The sequence below is a fragment of the Schistocerca americana genome, chromosome 1 (assembly GCF_021461395.2).
Source record: "Schistocerca americana isolate TAMUIC-IGC-003095 chromosome 1, iqSchAmer2.1, whole genome shotgun sequence".
Taxonomy (NCBI): Eukaryota; Metazoa; Arthropoda; class Insecta; order Orthoptera; family Acrididae; genus Schistocerca; species Schistocerca americana.
Window position 1 is genome coordinate 699,899,902 of NC_060119.1, and position 23,098 is coordinate 699,922,999.

The 23,098-nt window shown below is 43.2% G+C and overlaps 1 protein-coding gene across 1 annotated transcript in view; it reads right to left on the reverse strand.

The window, feature by feature from the left end:
• Nucleotides 1-23,098, reverse strand: part of LOC124609553 (sushi, von Willebrand factor type A, EGF and pentraxin domain-containing protein 1) — a 540,650-nt gene that overhangs the window by 49,387 nt on the left and 468,165 nt on the right. The window contains exons 8-9 of the mRNA XM_047140081.1: nucleotides 11,498-11,647; nucleotides 4,627-4,803 (exon numbers count right to left, since the gene is read on the reverse strand). Of these exons, the coding sequence (XP_046996037.1) occupies nucleotides 4,627-4,803; nucleotides 11,498-11,647 (327 nt within the window). The remainder of the gene's footprint in view (nucleotides 1-4,626; nucleotides 4,804-11,497; nucleotides 11,648-23,098) is intronic.

The window sequence follows — 23,098 nt, forward strand, 5'->3', positions numbered from 1 at the left end:
TTAAATGAAGGCTCAAGGAATATACTGCAGCCCCCTAACGAGCGAGGTGGCGCAGTGGTTAGCACACTGGACTCTCATTCGGGAGGACAACGATTCAAACCCGCGTCCGGCCATCCTTATTTAGGTTTTCCGTGATTTCCCTAAATCTCTTCAGGTAAATGCCGGGATGGTTTATGTGAAATGGCATTTCCTTCTCCGTCCTTCCCTAATCCGATGGGACCGATGGCCTCGCTGTTTGGTCCCTTCCCCCGATCAACTGACCATCCTACGTATGGCTCACCTAGGGATCTTGAGGACACGATTAGTGTAATTACAGTACGCACAGAGGCATAAAAACCATCATTTTTCCCGCGCTCCATACGTGAATGGAACCCGGAAAAACCTAATAACTGGTACAATGTGATGTGACCTCTTCCATGCATTTTTACGATGGTTTTCAGAGTATAGATGTTGAAATAGATGTAGATGTAGACCGAAGTATGGCTTAACCGTCCACACGTTGTACAGGGTGAATCTGTTAAAACTTTCACCGCAAAGATTGCTCAAATGGAAAATGCTATTGATGTGCGGTTTTCATAGAATTGATTGGCAGTTAGGAGCTCGTCTTATTAGGCAATCAACATATTGTAATAATGCTTCTAACAATGCCAACTGTCGTTAACAGACTAAAAGTAGGATAAATTAAAATGTCAATGGTGTTCGTTGAAGGATTCTAGTGCGAGTCCTTTACGAGGTATCGTATTTTGAAAAGTTCCTACACCGACATTTGTGTAATACCTGTGTTAGCACACACTAAAGAACAGCACAAGTGCATACACTAGTTGTTTGGATTCTGGTCAGTAGCGTGACAATTGACCATAACAGGTTGTGTTCAAAATCACCACTGGTAGAGACAATACACGCTTCCAATCTGGAATAGAACGACTGCTGCACACTTGCTAGCATTTCAATGGAGATGTCCGAGCAGGTTGCAACAATACATCGTTGCATTTCATGTGTGTAGTTACTATGTACTTGCAGACAGCGACTTTTAATTTTCCCCGCAGGTAAAAGTCTACAGGCGTCAAATCAGGGTAACGGGCCGGTCAGGGTCCTCTGCGTCCAATCAAACGACGTGGAACCAATTCGTGAACACATGCTGTAGCACTTCGTGCACCATGGTCTGGAAAGCCATCATGTTGGTATCACATGTTTGTCGTAGTCTGCAGAGGAAGATGGTCTGTTAGGAGGCTGTGGTACTTGTGCGCGTTCAGTATTTCGCCTATGAGCTGATGGTTCACAATCCTACACGACACGTTTACACGCTGCTGTTCCACCTGACGAAGCCAACGGGGATTGTCAACAGACCAACAGTTTCGAAGGTTTACCTGGCCGTGATTGGTGAACGTGGCTTCATCACTAAATAAGATGCGTGATACACCTGGAGTATCCTGTCTTAATGCCCATGAATAGAAGTTAACACGATTCTCATAATCGTTCCATGTAGCTTTGGACGGTCAAAGATGTGATGGGATGGAACCTGTGTCAATGGAGAACGCATAGGGCACTTGCCTGACTCATGCCACGGGACCTAACGCGCGGATCACTTGCAATAGTAGCAAGAACATTAATTTGCCCCTCTTCTGTCGTCACTCGTTTCCATCTGTTACATTGTCTAGATGTTATATTACCACTTTCACATAAATGGTTGAAAAGGTTGCTAAATAACTGCCGAGATGGTTGACGTCTATTCAGATATCTTGCCACATACACCGTATACGAACTAACTGCATTTTTCCTACTCTCTCCTTACGCCATGAGCAAGTTGGATTCTTCTGCGTTGGTAAATCCTATTATCCACCCACGACCTATTGCTTGGACTGTCACACACTAACTGGCTAGCAAGTCGTCATGCACTCAAGGAACACACAAGCACACAGTAAGCAAACATAACAATGTCGTGCCTAGCAACCACGCAGACTGAATGGCATAAATAAATGCCAATGTGGAAACTTTTCTAAATATGATATCTCGTAAACGACTCGCACTAGAATCTTGAAACAGACACCACTGACATTCTAATTTACCTACTTTTAGTTCGTTAGTGTCAATAGGCATTGTTCCATTTAAAAAAGTGTATATTTGCACAAAAAATACACTTTCTAACTATTATTACAATCTGTTGATTGGCTAACAAAATGGTTCAAATGGTTCTAAGCACTACGGGACTTAACATCTGAGTTCATTAGTCCCCTAGACTTAGAACTACTTAAACCTAACCAACCTTTGTGGCAAAACTTGACAAGAAGAAGGGTCCGGTTGGTGGGACATGTTCTGAGGCATTAAGGGATCACTAATTTAGCATTGGAGGGCAGCGTGGAGGGTAAAAATCGTAGAGGGAGACAAAGAGATGAATACACTAAGTAGATTCAGAACGATGTAGGTTGCAGTAAGTACTGGGAGATGAAGAAGCTTGCACAGGATAGAGTAGCATAGAGAGCTGCATCAAACCAGTCTCAGGACTGAAGACCACAACAACAACAACCTATGGACATCACACACATCCCTGCCCGAGGCAGGATTCGAACCTGGGAGTGCAGCAGCAGCGCAGTTCCGGACTGAAGCGCCTAGAACCGCTCGGTCACAGTGGCCGGCCCGATTGGCTAACAAAACAAGGGCCTGACTACCAATCCATTCTGTGAAAACCATCATCAACAGCACTTTCAATGGTCGCAATATTTGCGGTGCAAGTTTTAGGTGATTCACCCTGTATAGTTTTAAAATATATCAAGTTTTACTCACCTTAAAATACTGAAGCTGAAGAATTAACAGTATTTTCCAAATAGCTTTAATGTATTATACAGTACTTAAGAAGTGCAGACTCAACATATTTACAAATGCTGCACTAAGCACTACTTCACATCTTAAAAGAAAAGTAAAATGAAAGAAACACTACAAAATGTCAGGAACTACTCACGGCGGTGTCTATTGCGCATTCTTTCATGTGATTCCGAAGTCGGTCACTATATTGAAACACCGACCAAGAAACATCACTTATTGCTAGGTACATTATCATCAAAATACAACACTCTTCTCTAACTGATCCTAAAAACGTGATTGACGAATAGGTTATACAGGGTGAAAAGTATTTAAACCGAAAAACTCTGGGAGGTTGTAGGGGACATTAAAACAAATATTTTTCCCTGATGTAATTTTTTCCTATGAGGATTATTTAAACCAGCGGAGGCCGTTTTACGCGCCAGTTGTAGGCAACTACTGTCCACCAGTGTAGTAGTGCATTGTCTCTGTTTAGTAATGGAGCGATACACCTGGAGTGAGTACACTGATATGGTTGGTGCGTACCACAACGGACGAGCTGCACAGCGGGTTTATCAACAACAATATCCTAATCGCCGTATCTCTCATCATACGACCTTTGCTGCTGTGTACGTACCAACGTCTGCGTGAGACCCGGGCATTTAGCAGATTACCTGGACAGGGACGGTGTCGCACGGTAAGAACGTTGAAATCTGAGGAAGCTGTCTTGCAGCATGTGGAGCGGGATCCTTCAATCAGCACTCGTGCAATTGCACGTAACATGGGGACTAATCAGACGAATGTAAGGACAGTCCTTAGAGAGCAATTGTCACGTCCATTTCACTTACAGCGTGTCCACAACCTGGAACCAGTTGATTATCCACCCAGAGCACAATTTTCGCAGTGGTACCTGGAACAGTGTGAAATGTATCCTAAATTTCCATCCTCTGTGTTGTTTACCGATAAAGCAAAGTTAGGGCGTAATGGAGTCTTCAACATGCACAATTCGCATGTTTGGAGTGATGATACCCACATGCCACAGTTACTAGCGCTCATCAAGTGCGGTTCTTCGTTAATGTGTGAGTCGGTTTGTTGGTGACTTTTTAATTGGACCGTATCTGCTACCTAGGCCATTAAATGGCAGGCACTATTACAATTTTCTCGTCAGAACATTGCCAGAATTGTTGTAAGACGTCCCGCTCCCTACAAGACAAAGCATGTGGTTCCAACATGACAGGGCGCCGGCACATTTCAGTCGTCGTGTGCGTCGTTTCCTGGACCGACGGTTCCCAGAAACGGACTTTTTTGTGTGGGGAGAGATGCGCAACCTTGTTTACGCAACTCCTGTTGCATCAGAAGAGGATCTGGTTGCCCGGATAGTAAAAGCAGCAGGAACAATTCAGGATACTCCTGGGGTTTTTGCCCGTGTCAGACAGAACGTGATCCGACGGTGTAACCTTTGTTTAGGTGTCAATGGAGGCATTTTTGAAAATCTACTGTAATTGAAATTGGGTTGTGTTATCGTGTCGTCTCTTGGTCGTAAAAAAATGGAAATGTGTTTGTTGGTTTAATTAATTTGCCGCCAGAGAAATCTTCCTCTACCGGTTTAAATACTCCTCATAGGAAAAAATTACATCAGGGAAAAATATTTGTTTTGATGTCCCCTACAACCTCCCAGAGTTTGTCGGTTTAAATACTTTTCACCCTGTATGTGCTGTCCAGTAACTTTTGCAAATCTGATAACAAATGTCGTCTCTGATTTAGTTTTCGTAGGAAAATCAACTGTCGCCCGACCAAAAGCAGTGAGCTGGGTGGAGCTGGTGTACTCACACTGGCAGGCGGGCGCGGTGCCCGTCCAGAAGCCGTCCTGGGCGCAGAGGCGCGTGCCGTTGCCCACCAGCCTGTGTCCCTCCGGGCAGCGGTACGTGATGGTCGAGCCCACGCTCTGCTGGTCGCCCTCGATGGTCGTGTTCAGCAGCTTGTCGGGGCTGCCGCACGTCGACGGAGCTGTCAAAGAAGCGACAAGGCTCGTGAGAAACAGTGGTCCCCCACCCGAAGGTGTGTTTCAAGACAGTACTATCTCATTATTAGGGAATATTTTATCAGATGAACATCCGCAACTGAGGAACATGTTTGTAGAATAAAAATACGCTTCAGTTACCAGTAATTTTTCTGAACCGGTTTCGAAACTTTAAGCTTCATTTTTAGGTGCCAGCAGCTGCTAACAGGACGAGGGGCTACTAATGTGCAAGTACTATGTGGTTGACATACTAAAGTCAGAGGTACAGTTGTGGAAAGTAGGGTACTAACATAATTATGGGAACGTAAATATGCCGCGGGCCCGTCAGTCATGGGGAATCACCCGACGTCAAACAAATGCGTGGGATTGGGGGGGCCATGCGTTTGTTAGAGGTGGGTGTGATTCCCCATGACTGACTGGCCTGATCACCGCGTATTTATGTTCTCGTAATTATGTGAGTACACCACTTCCCAGAACTTTAGCTATCATTTTGGTATGTCAAAAATGGTTCAAATGGTTCTGAGCACTATGGGACTTAACTTCTGAGGTCATCAGTCCCCTAGAACTTAGAAATACTTAAACCTAACTAACCTGAGGACATTACACACATCCATGTCCGAGGCAGGATTCGAACCTGCGACCGTAGTGGTCGCGCGGTTCCAGACTGTAGCGCCTAGAACCGCTCGGCCACTCGGGCCGGCCGGTATGTGAACCCCAGAGTACTTGTACGTTAGTAGGCCCTCCTCTCGTTCGCAGTTGGTGGCACCTGAGTATGAAGCTTTAAGCTTCGAATCTCCCCATGGAACAAATTACGAAAAATTACTGGCAACTGAGGAACATATTTATACAAACAAAAATACGTTTCAGTTGCTAGCAATTTTTCTCAATGTCTTTCAGGACCGATTTTGAAGCTTTAAGCGGATTTTTATTCTATAAAAAGTCTCATTATTATGTAGCTGAAGCTCTTGGACTTAAGGCGTTACTCGGATAGTGCGAAAATTCACCAGGATTATTTCAGCTTCAGCGACACCTTGTAGTGTACAATCGAGAGCCTCAGCAATATTCGGTACGCCGAGATAGTCTTAAAGAACACACAGCAGTGAAACTTCCTGTGTGCTGGACCGGGAATCGGACCGGAATATTTGCCTGTCGAGGGCAAGTGCTCTTACCACTGACCCAGGCGCAACTCACGGCCTGCCTTCACGGTTTTACGTCCGCTAGCACCTCATCAAACTTTTCAAACTTCCCAGCACACCGCAGTGGTCCTGTTACCGCTGTGTTCCAGCTAACAGGAGTTAACGCGCAGTTGTTCTTTTTCGGTGTTGAATTTGTATACTGAGAGAGGACATTGGCCTTAAATGGCAGATAAAGACTACGACAGTTTTTATATTTATCAAATTCGTTGGTATTAGACCCATCTCCTCTTGCTTGTGATGGCATCGTAGAACATTGATTAACGTGTCGATATTCCAAAATGGTGCGGAATGCTGCAAAACACACATCAGAACCGAATAAATAGCAGCTTATAAACAGGTATTTTAATTTTGAAATTCTCAAAGGAAATGTTAATTTTCTTAAAGCGTGAGTACGAATGCGGAAATGTCATTGCTACAAATGCACAATATCAAACATTTGCATTATTTACTTTGACATAATATTTCATTTGCGGTTTTGTTTCCTCGAAAGTAACAGTTTTTTTAAATAATTTTAAGTAAATGAGTCACTAACAGTGGTAGACCAGTTTTGCTAATCGACAGGAAAGTAAGCAATGATGCCCAAACTCGAGAGAATATAAAATGCAGACTGGCAATAGCAAGAAAAGCACGTCTGAAAAAGAGAAATTTGCTAACATCAAATACAAATTTAAGCGACAGGAAGTCATTTCTTTAGGTATTTGTCTGGAGTGTAGCCTTGCATGTATGTGAAACATGGACTTAATTAGTTCAGGCAGGATGAAAATAGAAGTTTTTGAAACGTGGTGCTACAGAAGAATGCTGAAGATTAATTAGTAATAAATAGGAAATGAATGTAACAGTGAAAAAAGAAATTTATGGCACAATTTCACTAAAAGAAGGGATCGATTGATAGGAAACACCCTGAGACATCAAGAATTAGTCAGTTTGGTAGTGGAGAGAAATATGCGAGGAAGAAAGTTCTGGAGGTAGATCCAGGTATGAATACAGTAAGCAGGTTCAAATGAACGTAAGTTATACTTGTTATTAGAATATGAAGAGGCTTCTATAGATTGGTCTAGCACGGAGAGATGCATCCAGACGGTCTTCAGATTGAAGATCGCAGGAACAACAACAATGGTGAAAAACTTAAGGCTTATCAGAAACCGTTATGTGCCACTTAGAAACGGACTATTAACGCATCGAAAATTACTGACCAAAACTGCATTTTCCTCTCTAAATTTCCGGGATAGACTAAACGTGACGTAATTCTGTGCTACACGCTTGTACGACGAGGCAGAGGCTGTTGGCTGGGCGTCGCTCTACTGCGCAATACCGTGCAGAGGTGAACGCGCGGCGTGGGCAGTGCGCGAGGCTGACACCCACAGGTTTGGGTACGGTGATTGCCATCTCAGCAGGTCACATTTTTGCGTCTGCTACAAGTGAGTATTGTACGCCGACCTGGCTGTGAAGGAATAAAGCCACAGATGCTCAAATGTAGCAAGTGAGATATCTGGCCCAGTGCGACCAGTGCAAGTAGAGATTGCTACAAAAATTCTTGCTTCTAAATATTAAGTGGGTGAGGAAATTCTCAAGAGAAGCATAAGTTGAGGAACAGACATCTTAGCAGTCATTGTGATAAATATAGTTGGTGTAGTGTGACAATGATGTAGGTCTATCTCCAAACTTTTCAGGGTAACCTCCAAACTTTCAGGGTAACTTCCTCACACACAGAAGAAGAGAATATATCTTTCGGTAAAGCACAGTTTGATGTACACCATGAGCTGCTCTTAAAAACTACTTGTTTGTCAAACTGATGTACGGGCATACAGCCCATCATCAGTGGCATACATTGATAAGGCAAAACATAATGACCGCTGCCCACAGCGACGTTGGATGCCACCTAGTAGCGTTGCGGACACGTGATGCGGTAACAAAAGTATAAAGCAGAGCACACACGCACGAGGGACCACCCTAGCGAAGATATGGGGTACAAATGGGGAAATCCATGGATAAGCGTCTTTGACAAGGGTAGATTAATGTTACGCTGAGCCTGTGAAAGAGTATTTCGAAAACGGCGAAACTGGTCGAATATTCACGTGCTACTGTCATGGGGATCTGCGGAAAGAGGTGGGTCAGTGAAACTACACTAGGCACTAAATGGTTGGACGTCCACGATTCTTCAGAGAACGCGGGGTCTGGAGGCTTGTCTGCTCTGTAAAGTAGGACGGATGGTGGCGTTTCTGCTGGAAGAGCGCAATGCTGATGCACGAACAAGTGTTTCGGAGCACACCGTTCATCGTAAATGGAGCTCCGCAGCAGACCACCCATACGTGTTCACATGTTGACCCAACGATATCGTCAGTTATGACTGCAGTGGGCACGGGACCATCGGGATTCGACCGTCGATTACTGGAAACCTGCCCGCTCTTCGGGTGAATCACATTTTTACTACACACGGTCGACAGTCGTCTCCACAAACGCCGTCATCGTGATGAACGGCGGCTCGAAACGTGCAGCGAGCCACGGATGCAGGCTGGTGGGAGCAGTATTATGCTAAGGGAGACATTCTCCTGCATTTGCGTGGGACCTGTGGTAGTAATCGAAGACACGCTGACAGCTGCCAACCACCTGCATCCCTTCATGCTTCATGTCTGCCCCAACGGCGATGCCATCTTTCAGCCGTATAATTAACCGTGTCTCGGAGCCAGAATCGTGGGACAGTGGTTTGAGGAGCATTGTAGTGAACTCAAGATGATGTCTCGGCAACCAAATTAGCCTGATGTAAATCCTATGGAACCCATCTGGCTCGCTATCGGGTGCCATCACTGCGTACGCAAATCAGCGGGCCATTATTTACGCGAATTACATGACCTGCGTGGAGACATTTAATGCGACATACCTCCAAGAACCTACCAACAAACTGTAGGATCCTTGATACGCAGAATGAGTGGTGTATTTCGTTCCAAAGACGGACAAACAAGCTTTTAAGCAGGTGGTCATACTGTTTTGCCTCCTCAGTACACAGTGTGCACATCTCTACCTACATCTATACCTACAATAGAGTCCTATACAACCAGGAAGTGTTGCCGTTTAGCTCTGTCAGTTATAACATGTACACACGACGATCTGTTTACCGCAGAGATCCACATCATTTTTAATGATCATAAAGATTTTATGCGAGGTTTGGAACTTCAATAGCGGCAACTATTTATTTATAACTTACAAAAAAGAGATACATGTTTCAAAGTTTGCTCCCCTTCGAAGTAGTCACCAACGTGCAGTATATCAGCGATCTGGAAGTCTTATGATACCCTTAGCAGCGCCAGTTGTGTTGATCGTTCGAGTGGAGTGGCTTACTGACTGTGAATCTCTGTAACAGTTGTGAAGCGAATACCATGAGGTGCTTCCTTCAATTCAGGAATCAAGCTGAAGCCACAAGGGCTTCAGTCCGGGGAGTGATGTGAGTAGTACGGAACTTCCCAGTGCCCACGATCGAACAAACATGGTCACAACTTGTGCCATTTGCGCCCGAGCATTGTCCTGCGAAATGCTGGGCGGGTCCAGCAGGAAGTGTCGCCGCTTCTTTCTTTAAACTGTTGCCACACGGGGTAGCCGTGCGGTTTGAAACGCCTTGTCACGGTTCGGGCGGCTCCTCCCGTCAGAGGTTCGAGTCCTACCTTGGGCATGGGTGTGTGTGTTGTCCTTAGCGTAAGTTAGTTTAAGTAGTGTGTAAGTCTAGGGACCGATGACTTCAGCAGTTTGGTCCCATAGCATTTACCAAAAATTTCCAAATTTTTCTAAACTGTTTATTTTATATTTGCAGCCAGCATGTGGCTCAAGTTGTGATTTATTTGTTCGATCGTTGGGACTGGAAAGCGTTGCACCGTCTACAACACTTACTGGACTTAAGTCCTTGTGGCTTCAGTTTGCTTCCTAAATTGGAGGAAGCACTTCATAGCATTCTCTGCAGAACTGTTACAGAGATTCGTCCGGAAAAGTACGGCTTCACTCGAGTTATCAACACAACTGGCGCTGCCGAAGGTGCGTGTTGTGGAACCAGATACTTGCTACGAGTGAGAGAGACTATCTGTTTGTTCTTGAGGAGTATCTCTGACTTGTTGATATACGCTGGGTTGGTGCATAAGTTTATAGCGATTTTCTATAAGCTGAATAAACACAGCAGATACACATAACAGAGACTTTAGTCATCAATAATACGAGTATATTATTCTTCAATATTTTCAACAGTGTGCCAACAATGGGGTAACTTTACGATTCCGCGAGTGTAGAAATCACGTGTTTTGAGATGAGGAACTCGTGGAGCCATGTTCGGAGCGCATTTTCATCCGAGAAGGAGGTTCCTTGAAGGCTGTTCGATAGCGAGCGGAAAAGAAAACCTGAAGACGCAACATCATGTAAATAAGGGAGGGGGGGGGGGGGGTTGGGGGTGGAATGACTTCCCAACCAAACTCCTGTACAGTGTTTTTTGTCAGTCTAGCAAGATGCGGGTGGGCGTTATCGTGGAATAGAATCACTTTGCGCAGTATTCCTCGTGATTGTTCTTGAACTGCGTCTGCAAGCCTTCTCAGTTGTTGACAATAAATGCCAGCTGCGATGATTACACTTTAGGGAAGCAATTCCTAGTTCACCACACCGTCGCTGTTCCACCAGATGCATAACATTATCTTTTGTGGATGCTTTGTTTGGGGTTAGCCGTTCCTTTCCTTTCTTTATGGTAGCATAAAGACACCATTTATCGTCACCAGTAATGATACAGTATGGGAATGGTCGGTGTTGCTCACGAGCCATTTGATGACGGACAAGCAGAAATGCACATACGGCCACCCGCCGTGGATCATTGTTAATTAACGCATTTAAACGATCTCCATCAAACCCCGAAGGTCTTCCTGAACGTGGAGAGTCACTAATATCAAAACGATCCTCCTCAAAACGGGAAAACCATTTTCTTGCCGTGCTTTCTCCAATGGCATTATCTGCACGGTTCAAATGTTTCTCGCTGCTGTCTCCCCTGTATTGAGCTTAAACAGAAGAATAGGTCGGAAGTGTTACGATTTCTCCACTTGTCACTCCATTTTCTAGCGTCCTCAGCTTCACTCACTATCTGCAAATGACAATATGCACTTGCAAAGCAAAAACACCACGAACTTATGCACCAACCTAATAGTCCTGCGACGACAAAATAAAGTTTGTTGTGGATCGAGTACTCTCTCATTACTATATTTTCACCACACAACAAGGTATGCTACGACTTCCACATCACTGGCACCAGCTTATACAGAATGCCACTTTGAAGGAAAGTAAAGTTTTGAGAAACATAATTCTTTTGCATAAATTGTAAATGCCTAGTTGCCACTATTAAAGGTCCAATCCTCATACTTAACAGATACGTCATTTGATGTACATATACACAATAAATTCCTCTGGTGATGAACTATAAAAGTGCAGCTCATAGTGTGCAACACGATACCCTTCGGGCGGCACTCACTGTGCTGGCAGATCCAGTGCAGGTAGTCGAGGTTGCAGCCCACGTCGTTCCACAGCCAGCCGCGGCCGCCGTCCAGCACCACGCAGTTCTGCTCGCCGTTGTAGTTGTTGGGCTGGTCCTTGCCCCACGCCGGCCGCTCGATCACCTCGCCTGCAACAACGGAACCTGGCGTCATTGAACTGGACAATGCTTTTATTTCACCCGAGCACACTCCACTCAGCTGTACACTCATATACACTGCTGTAGTTAAAACTGCAACATCATGATCGATCACAAATCACATTTTACTCATTGTGCATGTACAGTATGGTTGGGAAGAATTCACGATTAAGTTGGTAGATGATTTGGAGGTATACAGGTTCCGCAATTTTAGCACACAAAGCTGCCAATTATAGCAGCAGCACCTTCTCCAACCCACCTGAGTACCGAATAAAACTGAGCTTGAATGGCAGTAACGGGTACGTTATTCCCCGCAGCTGCAGTTCTTTGCTATAGTTCACAGAATGAAGCGGCTGGTGAAAGATGGCGCGCCGGTCTCTCGTAAAACCGTGACACGACGTTTTCGGTAGGTGAGAGAAGGTGCTGACCAGGACCAGGGTCGAACATGTCCTGTATAGAGGTAGGTCGGGACAGAACGGGCAACATTCGCTCCTTCTTTGTACTGTTGAAAGAAACCTGTAAGACTGACTACATCCAATGGACTTAACACGTCAGAAACGCAACGCCTGCTGTTCAGATTACAACCTGTGCGAACCAGAAGTGATCGTTACAAATGAGACAGTTTCTGCGTCAGTCATTTGCTTATTTTACGTTTCGATGATTCAAACCATCATCTACACGTGGAGAATTTTTTATTTACATAGTTGGTGTAGGTAAAGATTACAGGCGTCTTTTCACAGCAGCAGACCAAGGGAAATGTAAATTATTTTGCCTATTTCGCTAATGTTAAAAACTGTTTGTTTAGAAAAGGCACTTTTGAGAGCTAACAACTTTAATCATTTGCAAAAGATGCAAAATAACCTACAATTTCCTTGGTCTGCTACTCTGAAAAGACGTCTATTCACTCCACCAACACCAGCTACGACAAAAACAAACAGTTGCCGACCTGAAGATTATGGTGTGAACCATCGAAACGCGTAGTGGCAAAATAAATAAGTGACTGACGCAGAAACTGTTTTACTAACATTTCTTCTTTTATTTTTCCAACAACATTTTACTTTTTACGACTTTCCGTCACATTCAAAGGCAGTGTTCTATCAGTCATAAAATTGTTCGTTAGATACATTGAATCACGTCAACATTCTCAATCTCGTGATTGAGAATGTTGACGTGTTACAATGTATCTAATGTATTTTATATGACTGACATAACAATGTCTTTGAAAATGACGAAAGTCGAAACGCATAAGTTGGTGTTGGAAAAATAAAAGTATGGCCAAGACATAAGAAAAGTTCGAGTCTCGGTCCGGCACACAGTTTTAATCTGCCAGGAAGTTTCACATCAGCGCACACTCCGCTGCAGAGTCAAAATCTAATTCTGATAAGAAAAGTTATTCAAAGTGTATCCAAATTCCCGCGTCGTCTCACAGCATTTTAATGCAAATTGCAGAAGCTGTTTTATTTGTATTTATCAACCGTCGCAGCCCTCATAATGCAGTCCCGTACGCGTGAAATGTTGAAAAGTGATCGTATTGTTTGTCTGTCGATTGGCACCTTATAACACATTGCCACACACTAGGGTCGTATGACGATGATGAATGCAATGAGCCAACATTAGAGCTCCTCCGACGCTCCACACACAGACACGCCAGTCGTGATGCTGTGCGGGAACCGGGACTCGTATGAAGAGACAACACGGCGCCATTCCCGTGTCCGGTATTATCTGGCTTGATGTGAGATGATGCTCTAACGCCGGTAGTGTACGGCCAGCAACTTAAGCAATTCGCCATATTGTGGAGACCAAAACATTGTGAATAGCGCGTGTGTAGCATTGCAGCGGTTATTCAGCGAAATACAAACGAAAACGTCTGTAAAAATGGTTGCTCGCGTTACCTACGGATGCGTAAACAGAAGCGGAGAGTTTGTTGTTACTTTCAATAGGTAAATGCTTTGGTTAAAATAATACTTTTGCTTTAAATATACACTATTCGTTGCGGTTATGTTTACGACGGATAACGCAAGGAAAAGCTCGGATCAAAACATTACGAAGAAATATGGCATACCAGTCAAAAATAGCGCAATACATTCAAAGCGTTTCAGTGTCTGTTTCAGTGTATGATACGTATTTATCTGACAGAATTTGATGTTAAACTTGTTTTCCTCTGCTGTTGACGCATTGCGTATTTTACTTCAGTGTTTACGTCTGAGATAATTCAGCGAGTGAACGTTGTGACCAGACTTCAAATCATTGATCTAAAATTTTCAGTATATTAATTCTTTTTCGTGCATATATGATTATTTTTATCTGTGCAAATTATTATGTTGGAAGATTTATCATTAATTTTGGAGTTACTGCTCCAGACATTAGTCTAATAATAATTTCTGTGCAACAAACACTTGGCATGTATTACTAATTTGGTTATTTTATGCGTGTGTTTATTTTTTAGTGGTGCTAAAAGATATTCGTTCAGTCCAGGAGCACCAGCTCATGACACTGTTGCACGTATCAAGAGAGGGTTGTACACTATAAGTGAAGCAAACAAGCAATACAGGAATAGAATCAAGCTTCTGCAACAGCTAAATTGTCTCCTGAAGCAATGGAATTGCAGGTGAAGAACTACGTATATGGAGAGAGTACTTCAATGCTTAACAATGTATCAGCTGTAAATGAGGAGTTGTGACGTCAGTTTGCGAAGACAACATGTTCTCTCTTTCTTACAAAATGTGGCTCACCTTTGAGATCTTTTGCATTGACGCTTAACTTTCATTCTGCAAGAACATATGATTATGACAGGGCATATACGATACGTGCTTGCCACATCCTAGAACAATAAGTCAGTGATAGCAAAATGTGGCTGGAGCAATTGCTTTTACAGGATTTTCAATATGTATTTCCACAGGATTGCACTGATTTAATGGTTAGTAAAGTTATGTGTAAGTGTTGAAAGAAGATTTTAATTCTGAACTTGAATTCTCACATGAGACATCATTAGTCACTTGATAACCACGTAGTGTTACAGTCTAGTACGCCTGATGCAACAAGAATGCTGGAAGTCTTTTTTCACAGAAACAAAAGTAAATGCAAATACACTAACCATCTTCGAAGGACAGTGAGGTAGATTTGTAGTAAAGTACACTTGTTGATAAGTTACTAATTTTGTTTGTTTTTGAAAGTGAAATAAAGATTTAACTTCACAAAGCATTAGAGTGTTGCTATGTTGCATATAAAAGCATTATAGAACCCTTTTGCCTCTGAAATTTCTTTTTACAGACATCATAACTGAATATATGTGCGCTAGTGGTTGTGACGATAAGATGAAACCATAACTGAAATATATAATCCTGATCGTGCAAAATTGTCAAACGAAACTGATAGTATTGAGAATGGCTTGAGCTTTCTAATCATGATAAAATGTGTGTGTGAGAGAGAGACAAAGGTAGTCTTTAGATCAAGTGTAAGCTTTTTTTAAATTTTAGTTTAGTTGTTAGGCTTCATTGCACCTAAGACCATCCAGTAATTTTCATAGAATGTTGTTGTGTACTTCTGCCTTAAAAGGGTCAATCGACTGCTGACATTCAGAAAATCGTACATATTTGTAGTGAAATGATAGGAAGCATCATGTACTGTGAACTACTGCAGCTAACAGTTAGAATCAAATTAATACGAGCTGCTGATTTGCCGCGATATAGTCCATGCTTGACGAATGAAATTTCGCATAAATAAAGTAAGTTCCCAAGTTCCTAATTATGACTATTCTTCCATGAAAGTATGTCGTATCTAAGTACATACTCATATGGGAGTGTCAGTTCAGTGGCTTTAAACAGTGAGGGCAAGTTTGACGCAGTGCTTCAGTGAAGAAACTAGAAGTCAGAAGCGGAGCGAGTACGCGTCTGATATTGAGGGTTGCATACATTACAAATCAAGGCCCCGTTGATACACCAGTAGCTATACCGGCTCACTTCGTTCCCAAGGTAGTGCGGAGTCTGAGAACGGTGTTGCTACGGTCACTTCCTATTTGTCGACTCGCTTTCACTTCTACCGAAGCTTGCTGGAGTGTAAGGCTAGCCGTGACTTCGCACGCAAGTTGAGTGCACGACCGTGTTGTTGTAAAGGAGAAGTGACAGGGTGAGAATGACTAATGGTGGGAATCATTTGGCCTCTAACGAGGCTGTGTTTTGTGAGGCTGTGGAGTGTGTAACTTGAAAATTAAAGTGATGCAGTGTATACAGTTCCAAATGGTGGTCCATCAGAAGAAGACTCTGGAAAAAGTTCAGTGCTATAGAGCACGCTTCAGAGGAAAAAACATACAAGTTCGTCCAGTGTAAATGTGGTTACATTCTTCTTTATCCCTCCTCCACCATGAAAAAGCATAAGGGGCTCCGTAAAACGAAAACTGGGCACAGAGCAACGTCACTGTCATTTCCCTACGACCAAAAGCGCGCTATTTGTATACTTTTTTGGTCATAGGAGCCGCGTTTACGGGCTAATACGGAATTATGCAGTTTATCATTCATTTCTTTAACTTTTTCGAAGAAATTCATTTTAATAATTAATCGACCTTTAGAGAACGCACGTCATCCTGATGTCCTGTTTTCTCGTACTGTCGTCACAGATTCGTTAACGTGTCGAAAGCGTGAGTATGTCAACGTGACTGTCAGGCGTTCCCTGAATAATGATTAAATATTAAAATAAATTTTCACCAAAGAGCTATACATAAATTAGTGGACAATAGCTGTAATCCCCAGCAGTTGCGTATGTAGCCGCAATGTCGCATGTTCTAGTTTATACATACAAACTCGTGTACTCTGTCTCCTTTCTCCCCGTTGGAGAGTAGCCCGCTGCCACATCTTTGGAATGGCGTCTATACTTACTATGGCAGCCAGTAGCTTCTAAATGGTTCTCCGACAAGCCCAGAGACGGCAACCCATGTACTGACAAAACGATTTTCATTTGTCTCATATGTTTAATATTTTTACGTATTTTACCTGACATTAGCCGTGGAACCAGCTAAGTTCCATGTATTTTTATTTTTCAATTTTGTCATTGTTCTTTTAATTACGAAATTTTACGTTTTTATTTGACTTTTAACCCATTGGTTAGCGACGACAACATTCTGTCAAAAGTGGGCGGAGCCTCCAGTATATAAGTAAGACGTGCACTGCTCTATCTAGCAGTGATTTACCACCAGAAGGAGGCTCCTGCTCATACAGCATTAGTAATTCATCGTTTAATAACTTTCTAGTTTTATGGTCGAAACAGGTTAACAGAATAAATAAATAAATTTGTGATCAGGACTCATTTTAATAGTAACTATTAGTAATAACATTGATTACTGTCTGCTCCCACGATGTACTCAAAAGTAAATGAAGAACAAAGATCTAGAATGTAAATAGTGTTTGTTCTACTTAAAAATGTTCAAAAGCTTTCACATAAAAAATTCGGAGGCATTACTTTTCAGCAAGTCCTCGTACATAATGTAGACGGCGTTAATGCTTCCTGCTTCTTGCGCCTGCACTGAAATGCTAATCATTGTCACTACCAAGTATGCAGTACTCTTCACCCCAATTTGACGTTTCTTGAATTCTGTCTTCATGACGCAGCAGTTTTAATAGTTCGTAGTGTGTTTCACACGAAGTACGAGGGAGGGATGTAATTAAATACAAACGAATGTGGAAATTTCTTTGATGTGCAAGACTTAGGAAGACATGAAACGTCGTTGTCTCGAGACGACTGTTAAATTCAGAAGACTTTATGAACAGCACCGGTAAAAGCGCTTGAAAAGATGTGCATCTGGACGAAATCTGACCCTGCACCGAGATCTGGGTAGCTGCGTAGCAGTATTACGGTGGGCTTAACTTTTATCCTCCAACTAATGACATTGCATGGCTATTACTAAGGCCTTTATGTAGGTTGTTAACGGTATCTCTCTGACCTTTGAGAGAAGTGCTCTCGGCGAGCTGGCACATCCGAGATCGTATCGTAGTACGCAATTATGTTAATAGAACCAGAGGAGAGGTGTGCGCTACATGCACATCCGCCGTGCGCAGCGTGGTGCTTACGTGTAAAGCCAGACTGTTAGGGCAGAAACTAATGTCCGACAAATGAGAGAGAGCGCCTCGCACTAGGACGTACACTATGTAATCAAAAGTATCCCGACTACCCCAAAAACATAAGTTTTTCGTAGTAGGTATTTTGTGCTGCCACCTGCTGCCAGGTACTCCATATCAGCGATCTCAGTAGTCATTAGACATCGCGAGAGAGCACAATCGGGCGCTCCGCGAAACTCACGGACTTCGAACGTGGTCAGGTGATTCAGTGTCACTTGTGTCATACGTCTGTACGTGAGATTTCCACACTCCTAAACACCCCTAGGTCCACTGTTTCTGATGTGATAGTGAAGTGGAAACGTGACGGGACAAGTACAGCACAAAAGCGTACAGGCCGACCTCGTCTGTTGATTGACAGAGACCGCCGACAGTGAACAGGGTTGTAATGTGTAATAGGCAGACATCTATCCAGACCATCACACAGGAATTCCAAACTGCATCAGGACCCACTGCAAGTACTATGACAGTTGGGCGGGAGGTGAGGAAACTTGGATTTCATGGTCGAGCGGCTGCTCATAAGCCACACATCACGCCGGTAAATGCCAAACGATGCCTCGCTTGCTGTAAGGAGCGTAAACATTGGACGATTGAACAGTGGAAAAACGTTGTGTGCAGTGACGAATCACGGTACACAATGTGGCGATCCGATGGCAGAGTGTGGGTATGGCGAATTCCCGTTAACGTCATCTGCCAGCGTCTGTAGTGCCAACAGTAAAATTCGGAGGTGGTGGTGTTATGGTGTGGTCGTGTTCTTCATGGAGGGGGCTTGCACTCCTTGTTGTTTTGCGTGGCACTGTCACAGCAGAGACTTACATTGATGTCTTAAGCACCTTCTTGCTTTCCACTGTTGAACAGAAATTCGGGGATGGCGATTGCATCTTTCAACACGATCGAGGACCTGTTCATAATGCACCGTCTGTGGCTGTGTGGTTACACGATAATAACATCCCTGTAATGGACTGGATTGTACAGAGCCCTGACCTGAATCTTATAGAAAATCTTTGGGATGTTCTGGAACGCCGACTTCGTGCCAGGCCTCAACGACCGAAATCGATACCTATCCTCAGTGCAGCACTCCGTGAAGATTGGGCTGCCATTCCTCAGGAAACCTTCCAGCACCTGATTGAACGTATGCTTGCAAGAGTGGAAGCTGTCATCAAGGCTAAGGGTGGGCCAACATCATATTGAATTCCAACATGACCGATGGAGGGCGCCACGAACTTGTAAGCAGTTTTCAGTCAGGTGTCCGGATACTTATGATCACATAGTTGAAGGATCTCTTTACTGTTATGAATCTTTCGTTTATGGTTCAAATGGCTCTGAGCATCATGGGACCTAACATCTGAGGTCATCAGTCCCCTAGACTTACAACAACTTAAACCTAAATAACCTAAGGACATCATACACATCCATGCCCGAGGCAGGATTCGAACCTGCGACTGCAGCACCAGCGCGGTTCCGGACTGAAACGCCTAGAACCGCTGGACCCCAACGGCCGGCGGTTTTTATCATTCGAAATCAGTTCCGACGTTACAGGTTCCACGGAGCCAGTCCATATAATTCATCTTACTAAGAGGTTTGAGAAAACACACAGCTGCAAAAAAATCTCTTTCGGGAGACCTATCAATGAAAGAGTAACGCACTAATTTCCACGAGCGAGTACGTGCACAATGGAATAAAAGAAATCCGAGTGTTTGTAGCATGCGCCCGTCAATGTAGGAGCATATGCTCCTATTTTCACGAGCGAATATGTGGGTAAAAAATAGAAGAAATCTGACAACTTGATGCATATTTCATGGTAGTTAGCCAATATGTTGTTTCTTTCAGGATGAAAAAAATGCATTCGAGCCATAGTGTGGTCGATCGAATCTTGGGACCCCGTAGCCGTAGATAATTTAAGACTACTGTTTCACTGTCAACAACCAAGGAATCATGTCAACAATTTTTTTTGCAAACATAGTAATAGGCTTTCTGAGTGTTTTGGACAGCGAGCAAATCGAACATGTATAACAGAACGAGCGTTGGAATAAAGTTGTGTGTTAGAGACAGAGAAACTATTAGCGTTTCTTTCGTCTTTTGATCTCGGAAACTTTTACAACAACATTCTTACCGTTCTGCTTTGCTTCGACGTGTGGGAAGAAAATTAACGTACTCCTGTATGTCATAGGAAGTCTTAATAGAGTAACACGGAGGTAGCGAGTTACTTTTCCTCTAGTCTGCCCTTTCGCTTCCTTTCATTGCCGCTTGGAGACAAATGTCATACACCTGTGCTACTCAGCTAGTCACGTACTTTGTCGTACGTTGCAAAGTTGGTGTCATTCGTGACTTGCCAGATCGTATGCACTGTCTCCGGCCGATTTCTCAATAAAGAGGAAAGTGTGGTAGCATTACCACGAAACATGTAAATTTATATATTTAAAAAATTTAATCTCAATTTACTATAAAAATTTATATATAGAGTTAAGTTATGAGCAATCGTGATACTCCGTAGTACTGAATGTTACAAGAACTTAGCTTTAAGCTCTACGTGTGGCATTCGTTATTCGTTATTTTTTTCTGGTCGTGCTTATACATACACGATTGAAATGAGCGGTGTTCACTCATCTCGTACAGTATGAAACGGGAGATATATCTTCGTTCTGAGCGTCCACAACAGTGGTGAAATGCATGACTGGAGCAATTGAAATTTGGTACCCACAATTTAGAACCGTATTTCCCTGAACCACCCGCTTAAACAGAGTCAAAGCAACTTCACAATCCTGCGTTCACTAACCCAGTTCGTTATCCTGTCCTTATGTTATCAGATTACTAGATTAATAATTGGCAACATGTTACTTGTGGTATAGTTGATTAGTTCCTGTACTATCACGTTCAAAAGGGAAGAAAGTGTTTAATTATCGCTGCTGACTTGCTCTTTTGTAAGTTTTTGCAACAATTTAAATTCATTTAATTCGATCACATGGCAAGACACTGGTGGAGTCCAATACCTGTTGACTCTACTGCGCAGATTAATGCCATTACAACACCTTAATCTAAGTGCACTAGGGACTGTTGTGATCCATCGGGCGTAACGCGCGTTGTGAATTCTCTGATACCGATGAGTATCGATAGCTTCATTTGTAAGATAGGAATCTCATACACAGCTGTGTATACGAAAATATCATACTTCATGAATTGTTGCTTATATTTTACGAGATTAGGATAATTTTGATGTCATTTAATGCGAAATAATGTAAATCAATTTTCCACTACATTTTGCAATATTTATGTATAGAATCTGTATTAGTTACTCTAAATAATGCCTTTGCCAGCAATGCAAATGATTTAAACTCTATATCCTATAAATGCAGTCGTTGATCTCTCTCGCACTTGGCGGAAGGTGATACAACAGTTGGAGTTTAGGAAAATTTGGATATTTGTGGTAAGGTGTTATGGGACCAAACTACCGAGGTCATCGGTCCCTAAGCTTACACACTACTTAATCTAACTTAAAACTAACTTACGCTAACGACGACACACACAGCCATGCCCGAGGGCGGACTCGAACCTCCGACGGGGGGAGCCGCGCGGACCGTGACAAAGCGCGGCGTAGTTTTGGTTTAGTATTGTGAGAAGCTGTTACGTCTAGATCGTGTAAAGAGTAGAAAAGTTCTATATTTAGTTGGAGTCTGTAGCTCGTTGTAGCTGACTGATGTTAGTTTTGTTAACCAATCGATCGAAGTGTTTTAGAACAGAGAAGTTGAAAATTTGAACATTTTTGATAGCATAATTAGCGATCTAACGATCATTTACTGTCCTGGAAAGTTTTTGATTTCTTGGCACAGGAAAATCCGGTGACAAAAATTCGTACACTGAAGGCAAGGAAGCCGAAAGTCAGAATTTAAGGAAGTGTGTATACCTTTCAATTTATCTCAAAAATGACGAAAATCTGTGCAATGGATCCGCCATGAGGCAGATATTCGGTATTGAAAGAGTATATTGCACTGTGAAGAACGCTTGACACTGTTGTGCGTAATTATGTTAATATTTTCGTCATTCCTAATTTACTGACGACTAGAGTCGATTTGTGATGAACTGTAGACGGTGTTACGCTCCGTGTTGTTCTAATTGATGTGGGGTTAATGACGATACTAAGGTAATATGTGTAACTAATTATTCGTGTTGTAAATAGAAGAGAGTAGATCTTAGTGTTTATATCGGGTTGTGTTAAGATTAACCGCGAAGAGGCGACATGACCGAAATAATGGTGACACTCTCTTTACTTGAAATTATTGGAATTAGTCGTGAGTGCCATAGCACTCAGAGAAGAGAAGCAGAATGGTTGTTTAATGGAGGGTGACAATTATTGAACGATATGAAATAAAATAGTCGTAACTTCCGAACGCTTTGCGTTACGTCATTCAAACTGCACGGTTGGCCGCAGGGCATGATGGGAATTAGTATACGCATGCCTGGTTTGGTTTAGCGACGAATCCCAGTTTCATTTGCATGGGTTCGTCAATAAGCAAAATTGGCGCGATCGGGGAACTGAGAATCCGCATTTCGCGAACGAGAAGTCTCTTCACCCTCAACGGGTGACTGTATGGTGTGGAATGTCCAGCCGTGGAATAATCGATGCGATATTCCTTGATGGCAGGGTGACCAGCGAACGATACATGAAGGTTTTGGATGATGATTTCATCGTCATAAGCCAAAGTGACCCTGATTTCGACAAGGTATGGGCGCTTTGGCGACCGCACTCTGGCTCTGGGGTGCCCAGAGGGTACTGGCGTAAGCCTCAAATGGTTCAAATGGCTCTGAGCACTATGGGACTTAACTTCTGAGGTCATCAGTCTCCTAGAACTTAGAACTACTTAAATCTAACTAACCTAAGGACATCACACACATCCATGCCCGGGCAGGATTCGAACCTGCGACCGTAGCGGTCACGCGGTTCCAGACTGAAGCGCCTAGAACCGCACGGCCACACCGGCCGGCGGAGTAGGCCTCGATTGGCCGCCGTATTCTCTGGATCTGAATACATGCGACTCCATTTTGTGGGGCTGTATTAAAGACACGGTGTACAGTAGTAACCCCAAAACCTTTTCTAGACTGAAAATAGCTACTGAGGAGGGCATCGACAGCATCGATGACACTTCAGCGGGTCATGCAGAATTTCGCTATTCGTCTGCGCCACATCATCGCCAATGATGGCAGGCATATCTAACATGTGATAACCTAAATCTGAATATCTATATCTACATCTACATGGATACTCTGCAAATCACATTTAAGTGCCTGGCAGAGGGTTCATCGAACCACCTTCACAATTCTCTATTATTCCAATCTCGTATAG